Source organism: Typopeltis vanoorti, chromosome 13 (assembly GCF_054136105.1).
Source record: "Typopeltis vanoorti isolate ZY-2024b chromosome 13, IOZ_Tvanoo_1.0, whole genome shotgun sequence".
NCBI lineage: Eukaryota > Metazoa > Arthropoda > Arachnida > Uropygi > Thelyphonidae > Typopeltis > Typopeltis vanoorti.
This window is the reverse complement of record NC_143561.1, coordinates 86,803,290-86,821,936: the sequence shown is the minus strand read 5'-3', so window position 1 is coordinate 86,821,936 and position 18,647 is coordinate 86,803,290. Positions and strand designations below refer to the sequence as shown.

The 18,647-nt window shown below is 36.1% G+C and overlaps 1 protein-coding gene across 5 annotated transcripts in view; it reads right to left on the bottom strand.

The window, feature by feature from the left end:
• Positions 1-18,647, bottom strand: part of Mctp (multiple C2 domain and transmembrane region protein) — a 642,744-nt gene that overhangs the window by 42,865 nt on the left and 581,232 nt on the right. For all 5 annotated transcript variants that reach the window (XM_090402333.1, XM_090402331.1, XM_090402329.1 and 2 more), the window contains one exon: positions 6,379-6,485. In XM_090402333.1, coding sequence (XP_090258459.1) covers positions 6,379-6,485 — 107 coding nt within the window. The remainder of the gene's footprint in view (positions 1-6,378; positions 6,486-18,647) is intronic.

Sequence of the window (18,647 nt, the reverse complement as noted above, 5' to 3'; positions counted from 1 at the left end):
CAGCCAACTTGATATGCTATTCAATAGGTACAGCGATTATATTCCTTTAAAGTTTAGTGATGAGGTATCCCATATACACGGAACAGTAATAGCATTACAGGAATCTGAGTTAAGGGGAATGAGAGATGGGAGGAAGAAGATGTTTATTATTTTAACGGTATAATAGAACACAGAAACTAAGTAAATAATTAATTTATTAACTTGATGCTGATATTTCGCTGGTGTTATAACCAGCATCTTCAGAGCACAAAAACACTGTTTGTCACAATACGCGAGACTAAAACAACATGGTGTACTTAAACAAAATTGTAGCAGCAACACAAAGACTAGAGTCCTGATTTTGGCGCCCTCTGTCTGGGGGAAAAAAAAAAAAAAAAAAAAAAAAAAAACGCTATCATATATTACTAGAGTCCTAGAAAAGTGCTAGTTTTTTCTTAATATGACTGTCTCCCAGATCTTCGAAGTTAATACAGCCATATTTGTTGAGATTTAGAGTGTGTTTTAGGGCTTCTGTCGCCTCTAAGAACAATCTCTCTGATTTATACGGGTTTCTGTGTAGTACTTTTGTGTTTTTCCAGTTGATCCTGTGTGCAAGGGTATCCAGAGCATGGTCTGCTAAGCCCGACTTCCCATAATGATAATTCCGGACGTATCTTTTATGTTCGCTGATGCGGATGTTCACAGTTCTTCCTGTTTGACCGTAGTAGGCTTGATTGCATGAGCAGGGTACTTGGTAGACTCCTGGATGTGATAAAGGAGGAATGCTGTCCTTGGGTGAGCGGATGAGGGTGGCTAATTTGCTACATGGTCTGAATGTAGTGCGTAGTTTATGTTTATTGAGAATTCTTGAGATCTTTTCGGATGTGCCTTTAATGTAAGGGATGGCGACTGTTTTGTTGTAGTTCTCTGTGGTGGATGGTGGGGAGGAGTTTCTTAGGAGTGTTTAGTATTTTGTTTATTTTATGTGGATTGTAGCCGTTGGCCAAGAAGGTGTGACATAAGTGAGTCAGTTCAGCAGTAAGAGCCTTGTCATTGGAACAGATTGCTCTCGCTCTATGGGTTAGCGTTTTTAATATGCCATATTGTTGAGAAGGATGATGGTGTGATTGTTTGTGTAAGTATCTGCCTGTATGTGTGGGTTTTCTAAAAACTGAAAATGATAAGGAACCATCTGGGAGACGTGTGATGAGTGTATCCAGGAAGGGCAGACAGTTGTTGGTTTCCAGTTCCATAGTAAAGTGGATTTTTGGATGTTGGCTATTTAAATGTGCTAAGAATGTTTTCAATGTCTCAGGGCCATGTGGCCAAATAGCAAGCACATCATCAACATAGCATAGCCAAAGTGTTGGTTTGAGAGTGGCTGTATTGATTGCTTGTTTTTCCAGGTGTTCTATGTAAAAGTTGGCTATGGGGGGGAAAGGGGGGAGCCCATGGCTGTCCCATCAATTTGTTTGTATATTTTCCCTTTCCATGTGAAATATCCTGCATGTATTGTGAATTTGAATAGTTCAAATATATCAGGGGGAGAGTGTGACTTCAGTAGATTGAGGGTTTCTATTAGTGGTACATTTGTGAATAGTGAAGTGATGTCAAAGCTTACTATTAAGTCTGAGCTTTTTAGGGTAAGGTGTTGTAAGATGCTTTTTAGGTGTGCTGAATTTTTGACAAAGGAGGGAGAATTGTTTGTGAGAGTAGCTAGTAGCTTAGCTAAATGTCTAGCCAGTTTGTATGTGGGACTATTTATACTGTCCACAATTGGGCGTAGGGGTGTGCCTTGTTTGTGAATTTTTGATGCTCCATAGATCCTCGGTGTTTTAACATGGAAGGGTTTGAGTTTGTTAACTGTGTCTTTGGGCCAGGAAGTGACTTTTTTCAATAATTTTCGTGCCTTATTCTTTTGTGTGTTGGTGGGATTGCGATCTATAATTTTGTATGTTGACTGATCTTGTAATAGTGTGTGCATTTTGTTTTCATATTCAGTTGTGTCCATCACCACGGTTGCATTTCCTTTGTCTGCTTTTGTTATGGTAATCTGGCTGTTGTTGTGTAGCTCTTTTATAGCAATGAATTCCTTATGTGGGATATTATTTTTGGGAGGCTTGGACTTGATTAGGATGTTGGCCACATCTAAACGTATGTTGTTAGCTATTGTTGGAGGCAGGTCATATATTCCTCGTTCGATGGACGCCATTATTTCGGCTTTTGGAACTTGCTTGGGGGTTATGGCAAAGTTGTGCCCTCAACTTAAAGAATATCACCGACGCAACGGCAAAAAAAGAATTCGACAGAGTCAAAAACCGGCACCAAAATAAGTTCGAAAATCTCTAACAACGGAACACCATACAATGACCGCAATTACAACAAGACCTCGTCGTCGTGAATCTATCGTCACTCACCTTAAGCAAAGAAGCCACGACAACTTTAAGTCGAGGGCACAACTTTGCCATTTTCATTTCCTTATCATTTTCAGTTTTTAGAAAACCCACACAAACAATCACACCATCATCCTTCTCAACAATATGGCATATTAAAAACGCTAACCCATAGAGCGAGAGCAATCTGTTCCAATGACAAGGCTCTTACTGCTGAACTGACTCACTTACGTCACACCTTCTTGGCCAACGGCTACAATCCACATAAAATAAACAAAATACTAAACACTCCTAAGAAACCCCTCCCACCATCCACCACAGAGAACTACAACAAAACAATCGCCATCCCTTACATTAAAGGCACATCTGAAAAGATCTCAAGAATTCTCAATAAACATAAACTACGCACTACATTCAGACCATGTAGCAAATTAGCCACCCTCATCCGCTCACCCAAGGACAGCATTCCTCCTTTATCACATCCAGGAGTCTACCAAGTACCCTGCTCATGCAATCAAGCCTACTACGGTCAAACAGGAAGAACTGTGAACATCTGCATCAGCGAACATAAAAGATACGTCCGGAATTATCATTATGGGAAGTCGGACCTAGCAGACCATGCTCTGGATATCCCTGCACACAGGATCAACTGGAAAAACACAAAAGTACTACACAGAAACCCGTATAAATCAGAGAGATTGTTCTTAGAGGCGACAGAAGCCCTAAAACACACTCCAAATCTCAACAAATATGGCTGTATTAACTTGCCGAAGATCTGGGAGACAGTCATATTAAGAAAAAACTAGCACTTTTCTAGGACTCTAGTAATATATGATAGCGTTTTTTTTTTTTTTTTTTTCCAGACAGAGGGCGCCAAAATCAGGACTAGTCTTTGTGTTGCTGCTACAATTTTGTTTAAGTACACCATGTTGTTTTAGTCTCGCGTATTGTGACAAACAGTGTTTTTGTGCTCTGAAGATGCTGGTTATAACACCAGCGAAATATCAGCATCAAGTTAATAAATTAATTATTTACTTAGTTTCTGTGTTCTATTATACCATTAAAATAATAAACAACATGTTCGACGAACACATAAGTCTGTCCACACGTTTAAGGGAGGAAGAAGAATTGTTAAATTTTTTTTTTTTTGGAACTATCAAATGAAATGTAATTATATGCACTTAAGTTTAGCTGAGAGAAGTATAGAATAGAGGCTGGTAGTGTCTCTTCTTCTTTAACTAGTTCTTATTCTAGTTTAACTAGCTAGCTTTTATAATACTGAGGATGGTGTGAAAAGTTCTCGGCCTAACAATGAAAAAACAAATTTATAATTTCAAGATTATTTTTATTTTTCAACATAATCTCCCTTAAGATTAATACATTTATTCCAGAGATGCTCCAGCACCATTATCCCATCCCTGTAGTGGTTTCAGTAAGATCTTCAAATTACCCCTCTACAGCTGCAATCACCTCTTAATTTAAAGAAAAATGCTGACCAGCAAGGAAGAGTTTTAGTTTTGGGAAGAGATAGAAGTCAGAGGGAACCAAATCTGGGGAATAGGGTGGATGTTCTAACAATTCATAGTGCAGATCCCTTAATTTTCTCATCGCCAAAACAACTTTGTGGGCAGGTGCACTGTCCTGATGAAAGATGATTTTTTTCTTCTACAAACCAGGTCTTTTCTCACGAATTTTTACATCTAGTCTGGTTAAAAGATCAGAATAATATTCCCTGGTTATTGTTTTATCCTTTTCAAGATAATTAATAAATAAAATGCCTTTAGCATCCCAAAACACCGATGCCATGACCTTTCCTGCTGATGGAACTGACTTTGTCTTCTTTGGCACCGAACAACTGGCTTCTCTCCACTGTTTTGACTGCTGTTTGGATTCTGGAATGTAATGGTGGATCCAAGTCTCATCCATAGTAAAAAATCGATGTACAAAATCAGTTTTATTCTTGTTAAAATGCTCCAGAGATTTTCATGCGAGTGCATTTTTGATCTGCTGTGAGTAAGCGCGGCACTCATCTTGCACAAAGCTTTTTCATTTGCAATTCTTCATGCAAAGTATATCCTACATGTTCTTTTGAAATGCCTATAGTCTCAGCAATTTCACGCACTTTGGCTCACCAGTCATCCAATACCATATCGTGTACTTGAAATGATTTCTGGTGTTGTTACACTTTTTGGACATCCTTCACATGGATTATCTTCAAGGCTGGTAAGGCCACGTTTAAACTCGGCAGCCCCTTTCTTAATTTCTGAAAATGAAGGAGAAAAGTTTCCCATAACTTTTATGAACTTCGAATAAATTTCTTTTGCCGTTAAACCTTCTTTTACAAAGAATTTTATGACTGCATGATACTCAATTTTATCCATTACAAGGGATACAGACAACGCTTTTGCTTCAGATAGCTGTATAAAACAAACTACTTGATAGAATGACTTGCAATTTCACATGGATGCTTATGACAGATGTACCAACTTAGAAAAAAATAATCTTGCCGATAGTGTTGCCATCTATGGTTGAAGCCGAAAACTTTTCAGACCACCCTCGTGTATTGTTGGAGGAGGAGTGATGAAAAGATGGGAAAGTTTGTGAATGAATTTTCCCATGCAAGTAGGTTTTTTGAAAACAGAAAGAGCCTGTGCAGTCCAAAGAAAGGTCATTATAAGTTCAATTCTAGTTTGCCTTCTTTGTTTAATTAAAAAAAAAAATTTTTTTTTATGCCAGTTCCTGAGTTGGTCAAATTTTGGCAGGCAAGTAGGGTTTCCTCTCAGAAACTTAGGTTTTGACCCTGCATCTTAAAAACTTATTACAAACAACAATATGGGTGTTAGGGTTTGGGATCACCAGATTATATTATTATTAAATGACACATTCAAGCAGTCTAAAGACTTATCAGGGGAGGGCACCTACTCTACAACTCTGTCTCCACTGTGTCATCTACAACAATGCCATCTACTGCTCATCACCACCACTAGTATTTTCACAGACAATCACAAACATCCATGCCCATGGCAGGATTTGAACTCTCAGCCTTTTGGCTGGAGAGCAGATACACTAACCACTCTCCCAACCAGGCCAACCAGATGGTGGAAGCTGTTTGTCATATGCTCCCAACAGCAGTCTTACATAATTTTGCTATGTTAATTTTCTTCATAGCATAAATACCGATTTCCTAAGCAAGTGATTATGCTAGTATCAAACTATTTCATGTGCTCATCATTACCACATTGATTAACAGAGACAAGCAGTTGCTGCTTAAAATAGAGCAGCAAAACAGATAGCAATGGCAATAAATAGTTGGGGTTTAACTGGTGACACTAGAACATATCGTGAATGATATTAGGTGTAATAATCACATCTACAAAATACTGCCATATATGGCAGAACTTCTGACTCCAGGAGATATCTGTATAATAATAATATCTTTGTAGGAGAGAGGAAAGGAATAGCTTAAGTCTGATAAAAACTCTCAAATTTGCACAACACATTATCTGAACCACAAAGGAGGAGAAGGCCAAGGCACTATGAAGGTAAAGTGCAAAAAATAGTTATGTATAACACTAGAAGACATTAGTTAGTTAAAATACAATACATAAGAAACTGACTTGAAATTGAAAATATGATTTCAGGAAGTGATAAAAATGTAGCACATTTAACAATTTGAATCTATTCTCTTAAATCTGATTATATAAACTGGAAGATTGTAATAACCACCAAACACTACCTGGTATCACTGTATGTTATCTAATTATCCAAGGAAAATTTGTTTCAGTCTTATAGCTCTGGAAAAATTATATTTTGAGGACATGGTTTTACACAGATCAAATTAGTGAATATTCCCTCATAAAATAAAGCCATACACATACAGAAGAGACTGTTCTTTCCAGAGGAACTGTAACAAAAGTTTGCACAAAGGAAGAAATACTCATTACTATATTTCACTACATGTGATTCACAAAAAACACTATGTTACATGTACAAATAAGCAACTCACTTTTTTATTCTTTCTCCAAAAGATGCAATATCTCCAAGAACATTTTGTATTGAGGCTATAACATCTTGAACACCTTGAAGCCTTTCCTTAAAAGTTTTCTTTTCTTCCTAAATTAATAAAATTTAATTTGTGATACAAAATGGTAACAAAAGCTTATGATTATAATGGAATAAATGATTTTCAGACAAGCTTTATTCTTTGACAAACTTAAGCTCAACTGCCAAAATAAGCAGATACATTATTTATAGTTACTAACCACAAGTTTGCATTTGAGAAGCATTTGTCATGAGAGTAAAAAACAAGGTTGAACACCAGCCATGAACTAGTTTCAGTATGTACATTAACTACTGCATTTAAATTTGTGGATAGCATGCTCTTCATCAATCCAGCTATTTCTTAACCAAACTAGATTTTGTTTGATTGTAATTATGGTTGAAAAAACAAGGCTATGAAAACAGCATATGTCATCTTAATAACATATTCCCTGACAAGTCTGCCAAGTTTTGTGGGATGAAAAACCAAGGGAAGGAAAACAAATCCTGCCATCTCACCTTTAGTTGAAAAGCTCTTATTAAAGGTTACTTGAATACCCTTAGATGAAATCTGAATCGAGTATTTTTAATTAAATGGAGATGTCTGCATGAACAAAGAAGAGATTTTTTAATAGTTTACAGAACTTACCGTCATTTTGTTACATTTACTTACTGTACATTACTTTCACTTAACTGGAATAGGTGGGACCAAGTGGTAAGGTAGTTAATCAAGAGGTTGGTCAACACGAATAAAGCTTTGCTTAGAGAAATATATAACAAAAACAAAGTTCAAAATTATTATTATTACAAATCTAGGGAGTCAAGGACTCATTGAAGGAGGCCATACATCACCCACAACAGTTGTCATAACCTTCTCAAACTCATTCACACTAGATGCACTCACTACTTCAGCAGGCAGACTGTTTCAGTCACTCACAGTTCTATGAGATAACAATCTAGCTCTTATCCCTTTAACTACACACAACTAAGCTTCCACAGATGCCCACTTGTCCTTTCTCTAGACAGAAGAGTGAATAAGTTCCATTCGATGTTGTAAAGGAAATCTAAGTAAGGTAACCTTTTAGTAGCTATAGAGAAATCATATCCTTTTGAAAGAATAAGAATTTCACTTTCAGTTAATAGGCATCGTAAGATATTTACTACCCAATTTTCTGGAACAGTATGAGGTGCATTTTGTTTAGTAACAAGGGAATTGAATTTATGATCTAAATATCATGTGTTTGTTAAATGAACAGTGCAGAGTGTTTAGACACAGTGAGAACTATACTGGAAAGTTGAGGATGCTATTAAACTTCATTTGGAAATTTCATCCCTTCTACTGAAATCCAAGCTTCCACCTACAAACATCTCTGACTGAAATGAAAGTATTACAATCCTTAAGATGCAACAGTCATTTCATTATTACTAAGTTAGACAAGGAGAATACTACTGTTATGGATTCTGCCAAATATAAAAGAAAAATTGCTCTTTTATTACAGGATCAATCAATCTACGTACCAAGAATTAGATTACAATCCCAATAATAGACAACTAAGAAAACTGAACTCATTACTAGATGAAGTTGTAAGTCTTGATGGAGATATCATAGAAAAACTTATTTTGCTAGAACTCCTAGGTTCTATTGTTTACCTAAGATACATAAGACATTCTTCTTTATCCGATTGTCGACTGCAATTCACCTACTTGCTGAATAACCAAATTTTTAGCACACCTATTGAAATCTCCAATTAGCAACTTCCACTCACTCATAAAAAAATTTTCCTATCTTCTAGATAAAGTGAAAAACTGGGTAGTCTGGGTAGTGGCCCCCTGCCTTTAATACAAAGCATCATACATCTCCTCCAGGAGATGTGCTTTGCATTAAGGGTAAATATTAGGATTAGTGATCAGAGCTCATTCTACTTTTACCATGAGTTGCCTTGTCTTGCACTACGTGCAGGGTCAGCTAGACTTGCAACACTTGCAGGTGCAAACTTGACTTATTTGTCTGTTTGCTTACTTGGGAAATGGAGTAAAACCAGGTTAAAAATAGCTTGGTATCTTTAACATTTGATATAATGGTTAGCTTTGATATTGAATCTCTCTTCACAAATGTTCCTCTTGAGGATGCACTACTTTCAGAAGTATTTCTATAGAATATACGGAAATTATTCAACTTTGTTATGCACTCTGGATATTTTATTTGTCAAACTAAGTTTTACAGTCAAGTTGAAGGAACTGCAATGGAAGGTCTGTTCTCCGCTGCGTTGCTAACTTTATTTAGAACATTTAGAGGACACATCCTTTTCTTGTCCATACACTTTCACCCTTCATGTTAGAGGTTTAATGGAATAGTAACAGTACTGAGAAAGGATTAAAACTAATTTTAATACTTCCAATATTTCGTCTCTGTCACAGAGACATCTTCGGGGATTACAAAAACTTTGTAACAACACACACAAATACAATACAAAGTGAAACTGAAGTCCTATCTAGGTCGTGTGCCCTCTATGGGCATTTGCAGGTGGCCTGGGATGTAAAGAAGGATCTCTGATAATTAAAGTTTCCCAAATTTTGGGAAGTTTAATGCAACCGTATTTGTTTAAATTAGGTTGATTCCTGAGTGCAGATGCAGATTCAAAGAACAGTCTTTCTTTTTTGAATTTACTATGGTAGTTTTTTCCAGGAGATCCTGTGGGATGTATCCAAAACATGGTCTACAAGGCCAGATTGACCATAATCGTGTTTGCAGATGTAAGAACTGTGTTCTTCTAACCGGATGGATGCTGACCTGCCTGTTTGTCCGAAGTAGGCAAGTTTACAGGAACAAGGTACTCTATATACACCAGGAAATGATACAGGAGAGAGCTGGTCTTTAGTGCAGCAGATAAGGATAGCAAGTTTACGGTGGGCTTAAAAGTTGTATTGAGGTTGTACTTTTTTTTAATGATCTGGCTATTTTTTCTGAAGTACTATAGATATAAGGAATGGTGATGGAATTTCTGAAGTCCTTCTGAAGAGATGGACAGGGAATAGGGAAGGACTTGGTTTTTTTTTAATTCTATAGTCATTATAGCCATTGGAAAGGAAGGTGTTGTGTATGTGTTTGAGTTCAGTTGAAAGAGCAGTTTTACTGGAACAAATCCTTTCTTTTTTTTCTTTCAGAAACAATTGGTGTCCTATTTTTAGTATTATAATTCTTATTTTTGATTTACAATACTGGATTTTCTACAGTCCTGTTTATAGTTGTTCTTAGTGAGGAAGGTCGAATATATACCTTCCATATGTTTGGGATTTTTAGACCATCATTATTGTTCAGGTTGGGGTGGTTGATAATCTCACAGGCTTCCTTGAATTTCCGTTCATACCATGTTTTAGTGTGATGTAGACAGCTGGTGGTTTTCCAGTCAATTCTGTATAAGGTATTCAGGGCATGATCAGAAAGGCCAGCTTCACCATAATTATTATATTTAATGTGTCGTTTATGTTCCTTTTGTCTAATAGGAATTGTGCATCCCGTTTCTCCTATATATGGTACGTTGCAAGTACAATAAATCCAGTATACTCCAGGGTGGGCTAGTAGAGGGAGTGGGTCTTTGGATGAGTTGAGTAAGCTTTTTAATTTTGCAGGAGGTTTAAAGATAGCTTTGAGGTTGTACTTTTGTAGTACTCTGTTTATTTTGTCTGATATTCCTTTAATGTAGGGAATGGTTATAGTTTTACTGTCGTCTGGTCTGGCTTTGTTTTTTATTGTGGTTTTGTAGAGAATTTTGTTAATAGTGTTTTGGCTGTATCTGTTTTTTTTGTAAGTTATTACTGATAATTTTAAATTCATCTTTCAGTGCCTGTTCACTGGAACAGATCATCTGAGTTCTGTTTTCTAGCGTGTTGATGACACCTAGTTTTTGTGTTGGGTGGTGGTAGGAGTTTATGTGTATATATTGTCCCGTATGTGTCAGTTTTCGGTAAACAGCGAAGGAAAGATTGCCCGAGGGAAGATGTGTGACAAGTGTATCTAGAAACGGAAGTGTGTTGTGTTTTTCAATTTCAATTGTGAACTGTATGCGTTTGTGTTGTTTGTTTAGGTGGCTAAGGAATGTGTCTAATGTCTGGCGGCCATGGGACCAGATCGCGAAAACATCGTCAACGTATCTAAGCCAGACTATGGGTTTTAGAGGGGAGGAATCTAGGGCTAGTTGCTCAAAATGTTCCATGTAAAAGTTAGCAATAAGGGAATAATGGCGAGCCCATGGCTGTGCCATACAAAATAACCCAACTGTATTACATGCACAAAGAGCACCGTCATACCTGGAGGGAATTTGTTCTGTAGGAGAAGGATTGTGTCATTGATTGGGATATTCATAAAGAGTGCAGACATCAAAACTGACTAATAAATCATCTTTTTTTAATGTAATGTCTTTGATGATGTTTATGAAATTGTGTGTTTTTGATATAGGAGAGGGATGTGACCTACCAACTCCTTGAGTGTTGCTGCTAATTTTTTGGCTAAGTGATACATTGGGCTATCAATTCCTTCAACGATAAGTCTTAGCGGAGGTTTCTTTGTGAATTTTCGGTAGCCCATAAATTCTTGGGGAGCGCGTGCAGTGAGGAAACAGTTTTTTTTACCGTGTCTTCGGGCCATGTGGTAATTGACTTAAGTAGTTTCTCTGTTTTGTTTTTTGTTCTGTTAGTTGGGTTGTAGTTAACTAATTTGTATGTGTTATTGTCAGAGACCAGCAGATTCATTTTTTCTATATAAGTGGTACGGATTAAAATGACAGTGGCATTTCCTTTATTGGCTCTCGTTATTGCTATGTTCGGATTTGTTTTAAGTGATTTTATCGATGTTAATTCTTGTTTAGTTATGTTGCTTGATATTGTTTTGTTATGGTTTAAAATGTTGGCAGTTTCTATACATATTTTGTCTGCTATGTTATTAGGTATGAATCTTAGGCCTCTTTCCATATTACAAATAACTTCAAGTTTGTCTATCGATTTCGGTGCTATAGCAAAATTTAAACCGTTGTTAAGTATAGAGATTTCGTCTTTGTTTAGAGCATGGTTAGATAGGTTGACTTTGTTATTGATACCTGTGGGTGATTGGTGGCTCCTGTTGTTTCCTGCTTCTGGTTGGTTGTTGTTGTTCACTGTGGCAAACTTTGAATGTGGCGGCTGGTTTTGTCGTTCTTTTAGTCTTTGTAATTTGGAAATTAGGTTTTCTTTCTTCATTTGTTGGATGTGGTTTGCTGTGTTGTCCGTAATCTTTTCTAGGATTATCCCGTTTAAGTAGCTAGACAGCTCCGTTTTTTCTTTTAGTAGTTGGTTTTGTGTAGCGGCTAGGTTCTTTCTGGTAGCTTGGATCTCTCTCAGTAGTGCTTTCTCCATGCGGTGATATATCTGTTGTGCCTTTGTTGAAGTGAATTTTCTCTTTAGCCTGATGCAATTAGGAGTGATATTGCTGTCGCTACACTGGATTACTGGAACAAAGATTGTGGGCCCTATTGGTCAGAGTTTTAATAATGCCATATTGCTGGGAGGGGTGGTGGTAGGAGAGTTTGTGAATGTATCTGCCTGTATGAGTAGGTTTTCTATATACAGAGAAAGAAAGGTTACCATTAGGAAGGCATGTTACTAAGGTGTCTAAGGAAGGGTAAACTATTGTTATTTTCCTTTTCCATCGTAAACTGGATTCTTGGATGTAGACTATTGAGGTGACTGAGGAAGGAATCTAATGTGTCTGGGCCATGAGGCCAAATAGAGAACACATCATCTACATATCTGAGCCAGATAGAAGGTTTTCGAGGGGAAGAGTCAATGGCTCATTTTTCAAAATTTTCCATGTAATAATTGGTGAGAGAGGGAACCCATGGCAGTTCCCTCTATCTGTTTGTAGATTTTATTCTTCCAAGAGAAATAACCAGAGTTGATGGCAAAGGAAAAGAGCTTTAAAATAGCAGAAGGAAAACGTTTTTTTAAGAGTGTTAAGGTGTTAATTAGGGGAATATTTGTAAACAAAGAGATGATGTCAAAGCTGACCAATATATCTGTATTATTCAAAGTAAGATTTTCAATTAAGTTTTTAAAATGGGTGGAGTTTTTTTTACATAAGATGAGGTAAGACCAATGAGGGGAGGTCAAAGAGTTAGCTAGCTGCTTTGATAATTTGTAGCAAGGTGCATTGGTGGCATCTACTATAGGTCTTAAGGGAGAATTAGGTTTGTGGATTTTGGGTAAACCGTATATCTGGGTGGGACAAGAGACCAGGAAGGAACTTAAGTAGGTTCTTAATTTTTTAACTGGAGTTTTTGTGGGATTGTGTTTTAGTGGAATGTAGGTATCACGATCAGGGAGATAATATCCATTTTCCGATTATATTCTGAGGAGTTGAGAACAACAGTGACATTACCCTTATCAGCTCTGGTGATGACAATACTTTTTTCTTTCCGTAATTTTTTTGAGGGCAGAGAGTTGACTGGAAGATAAATTAACTTTAGGAGGTGAAGAATGGGAGAGAATGTTAGCTACGTCAATCTGATGTTATTGGCTGTTTCTGGAGCTAAGTGACAGATTCCGCATTTGATGTTGTACATAATATCCAATATCGGAACTTCAATAGGTGCAACAGCAAAATTGTGTCTGAGGCTTAGGGCACACGGCATCTTTGCCAAGTCTTTTAGAAGACAGGTTGACTATTATATGGAGCGGTTGAACTTCAGGTAGCGGTTTGGATTTGCAAAGATTATTGAACTTTTTGATGTGCTTATTTTTTATTTTCTGGAATTCTTTTTGAGAGGAAGCTTCTCAGATGCTAAGGAGAAATGCCATCACCATTCCTTACATCCGTGGTACTTCAGAAAAAAATAGCCAGATCATTAAAAAAGTACAACCTTAATACAGCTTTTTAAGCCCCACCGTGAACTTGCTACCCTTATCCGCTCCACTAAAGACCAGCTCCCTCCTTTATCAGTTCCTGGTGTATATAGAGTACCTTGTTCCTGTAAACTTGCCTACTTTGGACAAACAAGCAGGTCAGCATCCATCCGGTTAGAAGAACACAGTTCTTACATCTGCAAACACGATTATGGTCAATCTGGCCTTGCAGACCATGTTTTGGATATATCCCACAGGATCTCCTGGAAAAAAACTACCGTGCTCCACCATAGTAAATTCAAAAAAGAAAGACTATTCTTTGAATCTGCATCTGCACTCAGGAATCAACCTAATTTAAACAAATACGGTTGCATTAAATTTCCCAAAATTTGGGAAACTAATTATCAGAGATCCCTCTTTACATCCCAGGCCACCTCCAAATGCCCATAGAGGGTGCACCACCTAGATAGGACTCCAGTTTCACTTTGTATTGTATTTGTGTGTGTGTTGTTACAAAAAGTTTTTGTAATCCCCGAAGATGTCTCTGTGACAGAGACGAAATATTGGAAGTATTAAAATTAGTTTCAATCCTCTCTCAGTGCTGTTAATATTCCATTAAACCTCCAACATGAATTCTTCACAGCACTTAAGCCTGAACACACGTACTTTCACCCTTCATTTTGGGTTTGTTATATAGACATTTTTTGCTATCTGGTCCCATAATGAAGACATGTTATGTACTTTTTTTTTTTAAAATCTAATATTAACAATCTACATCCTGCTCACACCATCAGGTGAATTAATTACTTCTATTTATCAAAAGCCTACTTTCACTGAAATCTACATACATTCAACAGCAATTGGCTCACCATTCGTCACATTCAACTGGAATTATAAAAACTTAATGCTATGTGTTCTTACTCTTTGTTCTACACCTCAACTATTATAGCAGGAACTTTTAAACATTAAATGATCAATGGTTTCTAAAAAAGGACAATGTAACATCTTTATAATTCCTATAATCCTAGCTCAAATGATAAGAAAACAGCATGTCGAGTTCCAATCCCATACATTTCTGGTATCTCAGAACCAATTGCCATAATTCTTAAGAAATACAATTCATTGGCTACTTTTCTTTCCATCAAAAAATTATCAGCATGGTTTCCATCTTGAAAAGATGGGTAGTCTCCTCTAGCTCTCCCTAGCATATGAAATTCCTTGCAACTAGCATTGTTCGTACTTTGAGCAACTGAACACTCTGTAGAAAAGAGAATACTCGAACACCAATCTCAAATTAGCAACAGTAAATCTAAGAAATCTGGCTTGGCACAGCACAGAATAGATACAGAATAATCTATGGTCTGAAACATGCTTTACTTCATTGATGTTGGCATAAATTTGAATGTTTATTTAAAGAAATTACTGAGGCTTACTTCACTATCTGAACTTAAATCAGAAGAACTGCTTCTTTCTATAAAATATGGGAACATATTCTAATTGTACATCAATAATTGTTTTTTAAAAATAGCTAATGAATAACTAATATTGCAACATTTCTTTAGTTATACCAATGCATTGTTTTATGTAAAACATCATGTGGATCTTTTTCAAATCAATCTATCGCTTGTGATCTACTTTGTAATAATTATCGTTGCCACTGATGATGGCTTGTAATATTCAGACTGAAATATATATATGGCCTTTAAATAAATAGTATTACTTATTCCTTGTGTTTTTCATGCTAGATCTCATCACAGCATCAGAGAACTTAGAAGCAACCAAGGTAGTTTACACCACTTACACTTGAGGAAAGGGAATCATGTAGTCTTGATCTGATTGCCAGATATGTACAATTTTCTGTTAAAAAGGGACACGTATGTAATTACACATGATGTAACTGGTGATCATGACAAACTGAGGAATCAACTAGAGCAGTGTCATAGCATAAAAATTTGTAGGAGAGAGAGAGGCAGCATTATGTGGGAGATGATTAAGAAATGTTTGAAGAAAGCAATATCAGATTGTACATAGAAAGTCAGGAAAATAAATCAGATAAGAGTTAGATGTATAGCAACATTAAGCAAAAATTGCAGAGGGAATATAAAGAAAAAGGTGATCAGTAAATCCACGAGCAGCAGTAGGCACAGGCAAGAAGGATGACCCGTATGGCAAGGAAGGTCAAAGCTAATGAGAAGAACCAGATGATGCAGCCAAAAGAAGTCCCAAACAGGTTTTTTTTCCCCCCCACTATGTAGTGAGTAAAAGGAAGATTGATTATGGAACTCAGATTAACAAGTGCTGATAGTAGATGGCAGTAGAAGCAAATGAAAGAGTTAAGTTATTGAGTGATCATTTTGTAAACGTATACCATCCAGTTGGAGATGATGCAAGTAAAAAGGTAGGTAAATGGGAGGTGCTTATGATATTTCAGAACACTAATGTGAACACAGCCATGGGATTAGATGGAATATCAGCCTGTGTATTACAAGAATGTGAAGAGATTTGGCACATCCTCTGACTAAGCTGCTAAACTTAGGCTTCAATTCTGGGAAGGTGCCTAGGAAGAACTAGTGCAAAATAGTTCCACTGCATAAAAAGGTAGGCTTACTCTTAGTAATTTGCTTTCTTTTTTTATAATAAAGTGTCAACTCAGTTGGATAAAGGTAATATCTACAGTGATGCTGCTGGACTGAGAAGGAATTTGACAGGATGCCAAACGGAATCCTGTTGCATAAATTGGAGCAAATGAGGATGGATATGAAGCTGGTGATTTGAATAAGAGGGTGTTCACAACAGACAGCCACCCTCTTATCAGAAAGTAATGTATGAGGAAGCAGTTGATTCTCTAGGAGATTATGGGTAACTAGTGGTGTACTTCAGGGCTCAATAATTGGTCATCTGCTATTTAATTTGTGCATCAATGATACAGAAAATAATTTAAAGGGAAATATTCAGTTGTTTGCCAATGTTGCAAGGCTAAAAAGAACAACAGTGAATGAAGATGTAGATATCCTACAGAATGACTTAAACCAACTAGCAGTGTGGATAAAGATCAATGTCCGCTAGTTTAACATGGCCAACTGTAAGGTCATGCACTTAGAGATGAAGAGATCAACAAACACTGTACTACAGTGATTGAAATGATCTGCAGGAAATTGATGAGGCTAGGATTTTGACAGTGACTATGGAAAAGAAGTTCAGAGGTCATATTGCAAAACTTAGCCAGAAGAGCACATTAGATTACATGGTTGATGAGCACAGTAACTAACAGGGGAGGGAGGCTGATATTCCCATTTATAAGGCTTTAATAAGGCCATATATTCATCCACATGGAATCCATGTAAACATGCATGCATGCATATCCTGAATTCTATAGGGTAAGGAAGTGATTGTGAAAAAGTGGCAGAGAGAATGCAGCGGTGAGCAACCAGTATTGTAGCAGCCCTAAGGAATACTCCTTATGTGAATATACTGAAGGTTTGTGGGCTTCAAAAACTAGCTGATAGTAAAAAATAAAACAGGGCATGACCGAAACAAATTATTAAAGGGATTTTATAGGAATGACACCAAAGACTTTTTTCAATACATAGTAGGATGGTGAATGGGTAGAAAGGTTTGCCATAGGCTTTGTGAGTGCATCATCAGTGAATGAGTTCAAGGAGCATGCCATGGAAGTTGACGTGATAACACAATGAATAAAGCCAGTATATGAGGCTTGTATATATTTTTATGAATTTGACAAAATATGTAAAAATATTTTGGTTTGTGTAAAGTAAATAAAAAAAAATGAATTTTTTTTTTTTTTTTATTTACTTTAGTGTGGGACCACTGCTCGTTTGTTGGAGATCAGAAGTGGTTTGCAAAATTTCCATGCTTGGGGTCTAGAGCAGGATTTCCAATTTATCTCATTATTATCATCATCATGCATATCAAGAATTTAGGCCAAGCATGGCCTGTTCTGGCCTTAGTCATTGAATCATTTAAGAGGACATCCTGGTTTTCTTTTTCCTAATGGTTTGTACTTTAAGGCTTGTTTTGGTAATCTTTCTATTTTCATTCTTTGAACATGTTCCATCCATTTATGTTTATATTTTTTATTTTTTTCTATTACTGGTTCTTGGTTTAATTCTTTCATAATTTTTTCATTTCTTTTTGTGAACAAATAGGGTATACTTTGCAGTTTTTCTCATAAACTTCATTTCTGCTGTTGTTAATCTTTGTCTTTTTGTTTTATTGTCCAGATTTTGCTTCCACACATTAAGACTAATGTAGGGCTAATGTATTGTATACTTTCAGTCTGGTTTGTTTTTGAACTAGGTTTGGTTTAAATATAGAGTTAATTACACCTGATATTTTTAAATATTTTGCAATTTTTACGTTTATATCTTTTTCATTTTCATATGTGATCATGCATCCTAGGTAGTTAAATGATTTCACCTGTTCTAAGATCTTGTTATCTATTACTATTTTAGTTCTTGCTAGATCTTGTCCTTTAAATGCTATAGTTTTTGATTTTTCTGTTGATATTATCATACCATAATCTTTGGCTATCTTATTTAGATCTATAATAGCTTTCTGTAAGTTATCTTCAGAATTTGTAATTATCTGGTCTCGGCAAAAAGGAGAGTGTTTAAGTTCACTGTAGTAGAAAGTTTAATTCCTTGATGTAAATTTTTATTCCATTTTATTATTATTATTATTATTTCGGGCGACTCCAGGAGTCCTTAGACTCATCGAGGGAATTATTATTTCATTTAAGTAGATATTAAAAAGAGTTGCTGAGAGGGAACATCCCTGTCGGACCCCTTGGTTTATCTCTCTCGTATATGATAGCTCGTGATTTAATCTTATTTGTATTTGATTATTTTCATATATACTTGTGATAGCTTTTAGGATATTATTTGGTATTGTCTTTCTTTTAATATGTTAAATAATATGATGTTTCTTTTAACTTTGTCAAATGCTTTTTCAAAGTCAATAAATGCAATATGTGTTTCTAAATTGTATTCTCTTCTTTTCTCTATTATTAATTTTAGGCAAAAGGCCAGGTCTATACATGATCGTCCTTTTCTAAATCCATTCTGTAGTTCTAAAATAAAGTTTTCAGAATATTTCATTAGTTTGCTATTTAAGATTCTGCTATATATTTTGTAACAGGAATTTAGTATACTGATACCTCTATAGTTTTTAGGGTCATCTCTATTACTTTTTTAAAGATAGGAATCACAATTTATCTAAAAAAAAAACAAATTTTAAAATTACCTCAAATTAAAAGAAAATTATTAAAAATCCTTAGCCCACTACTTAAGCTCAATGTGGCAAAATGTAAGGTTTTAAAATTTGGGAAACAAAGATGGGATGTAG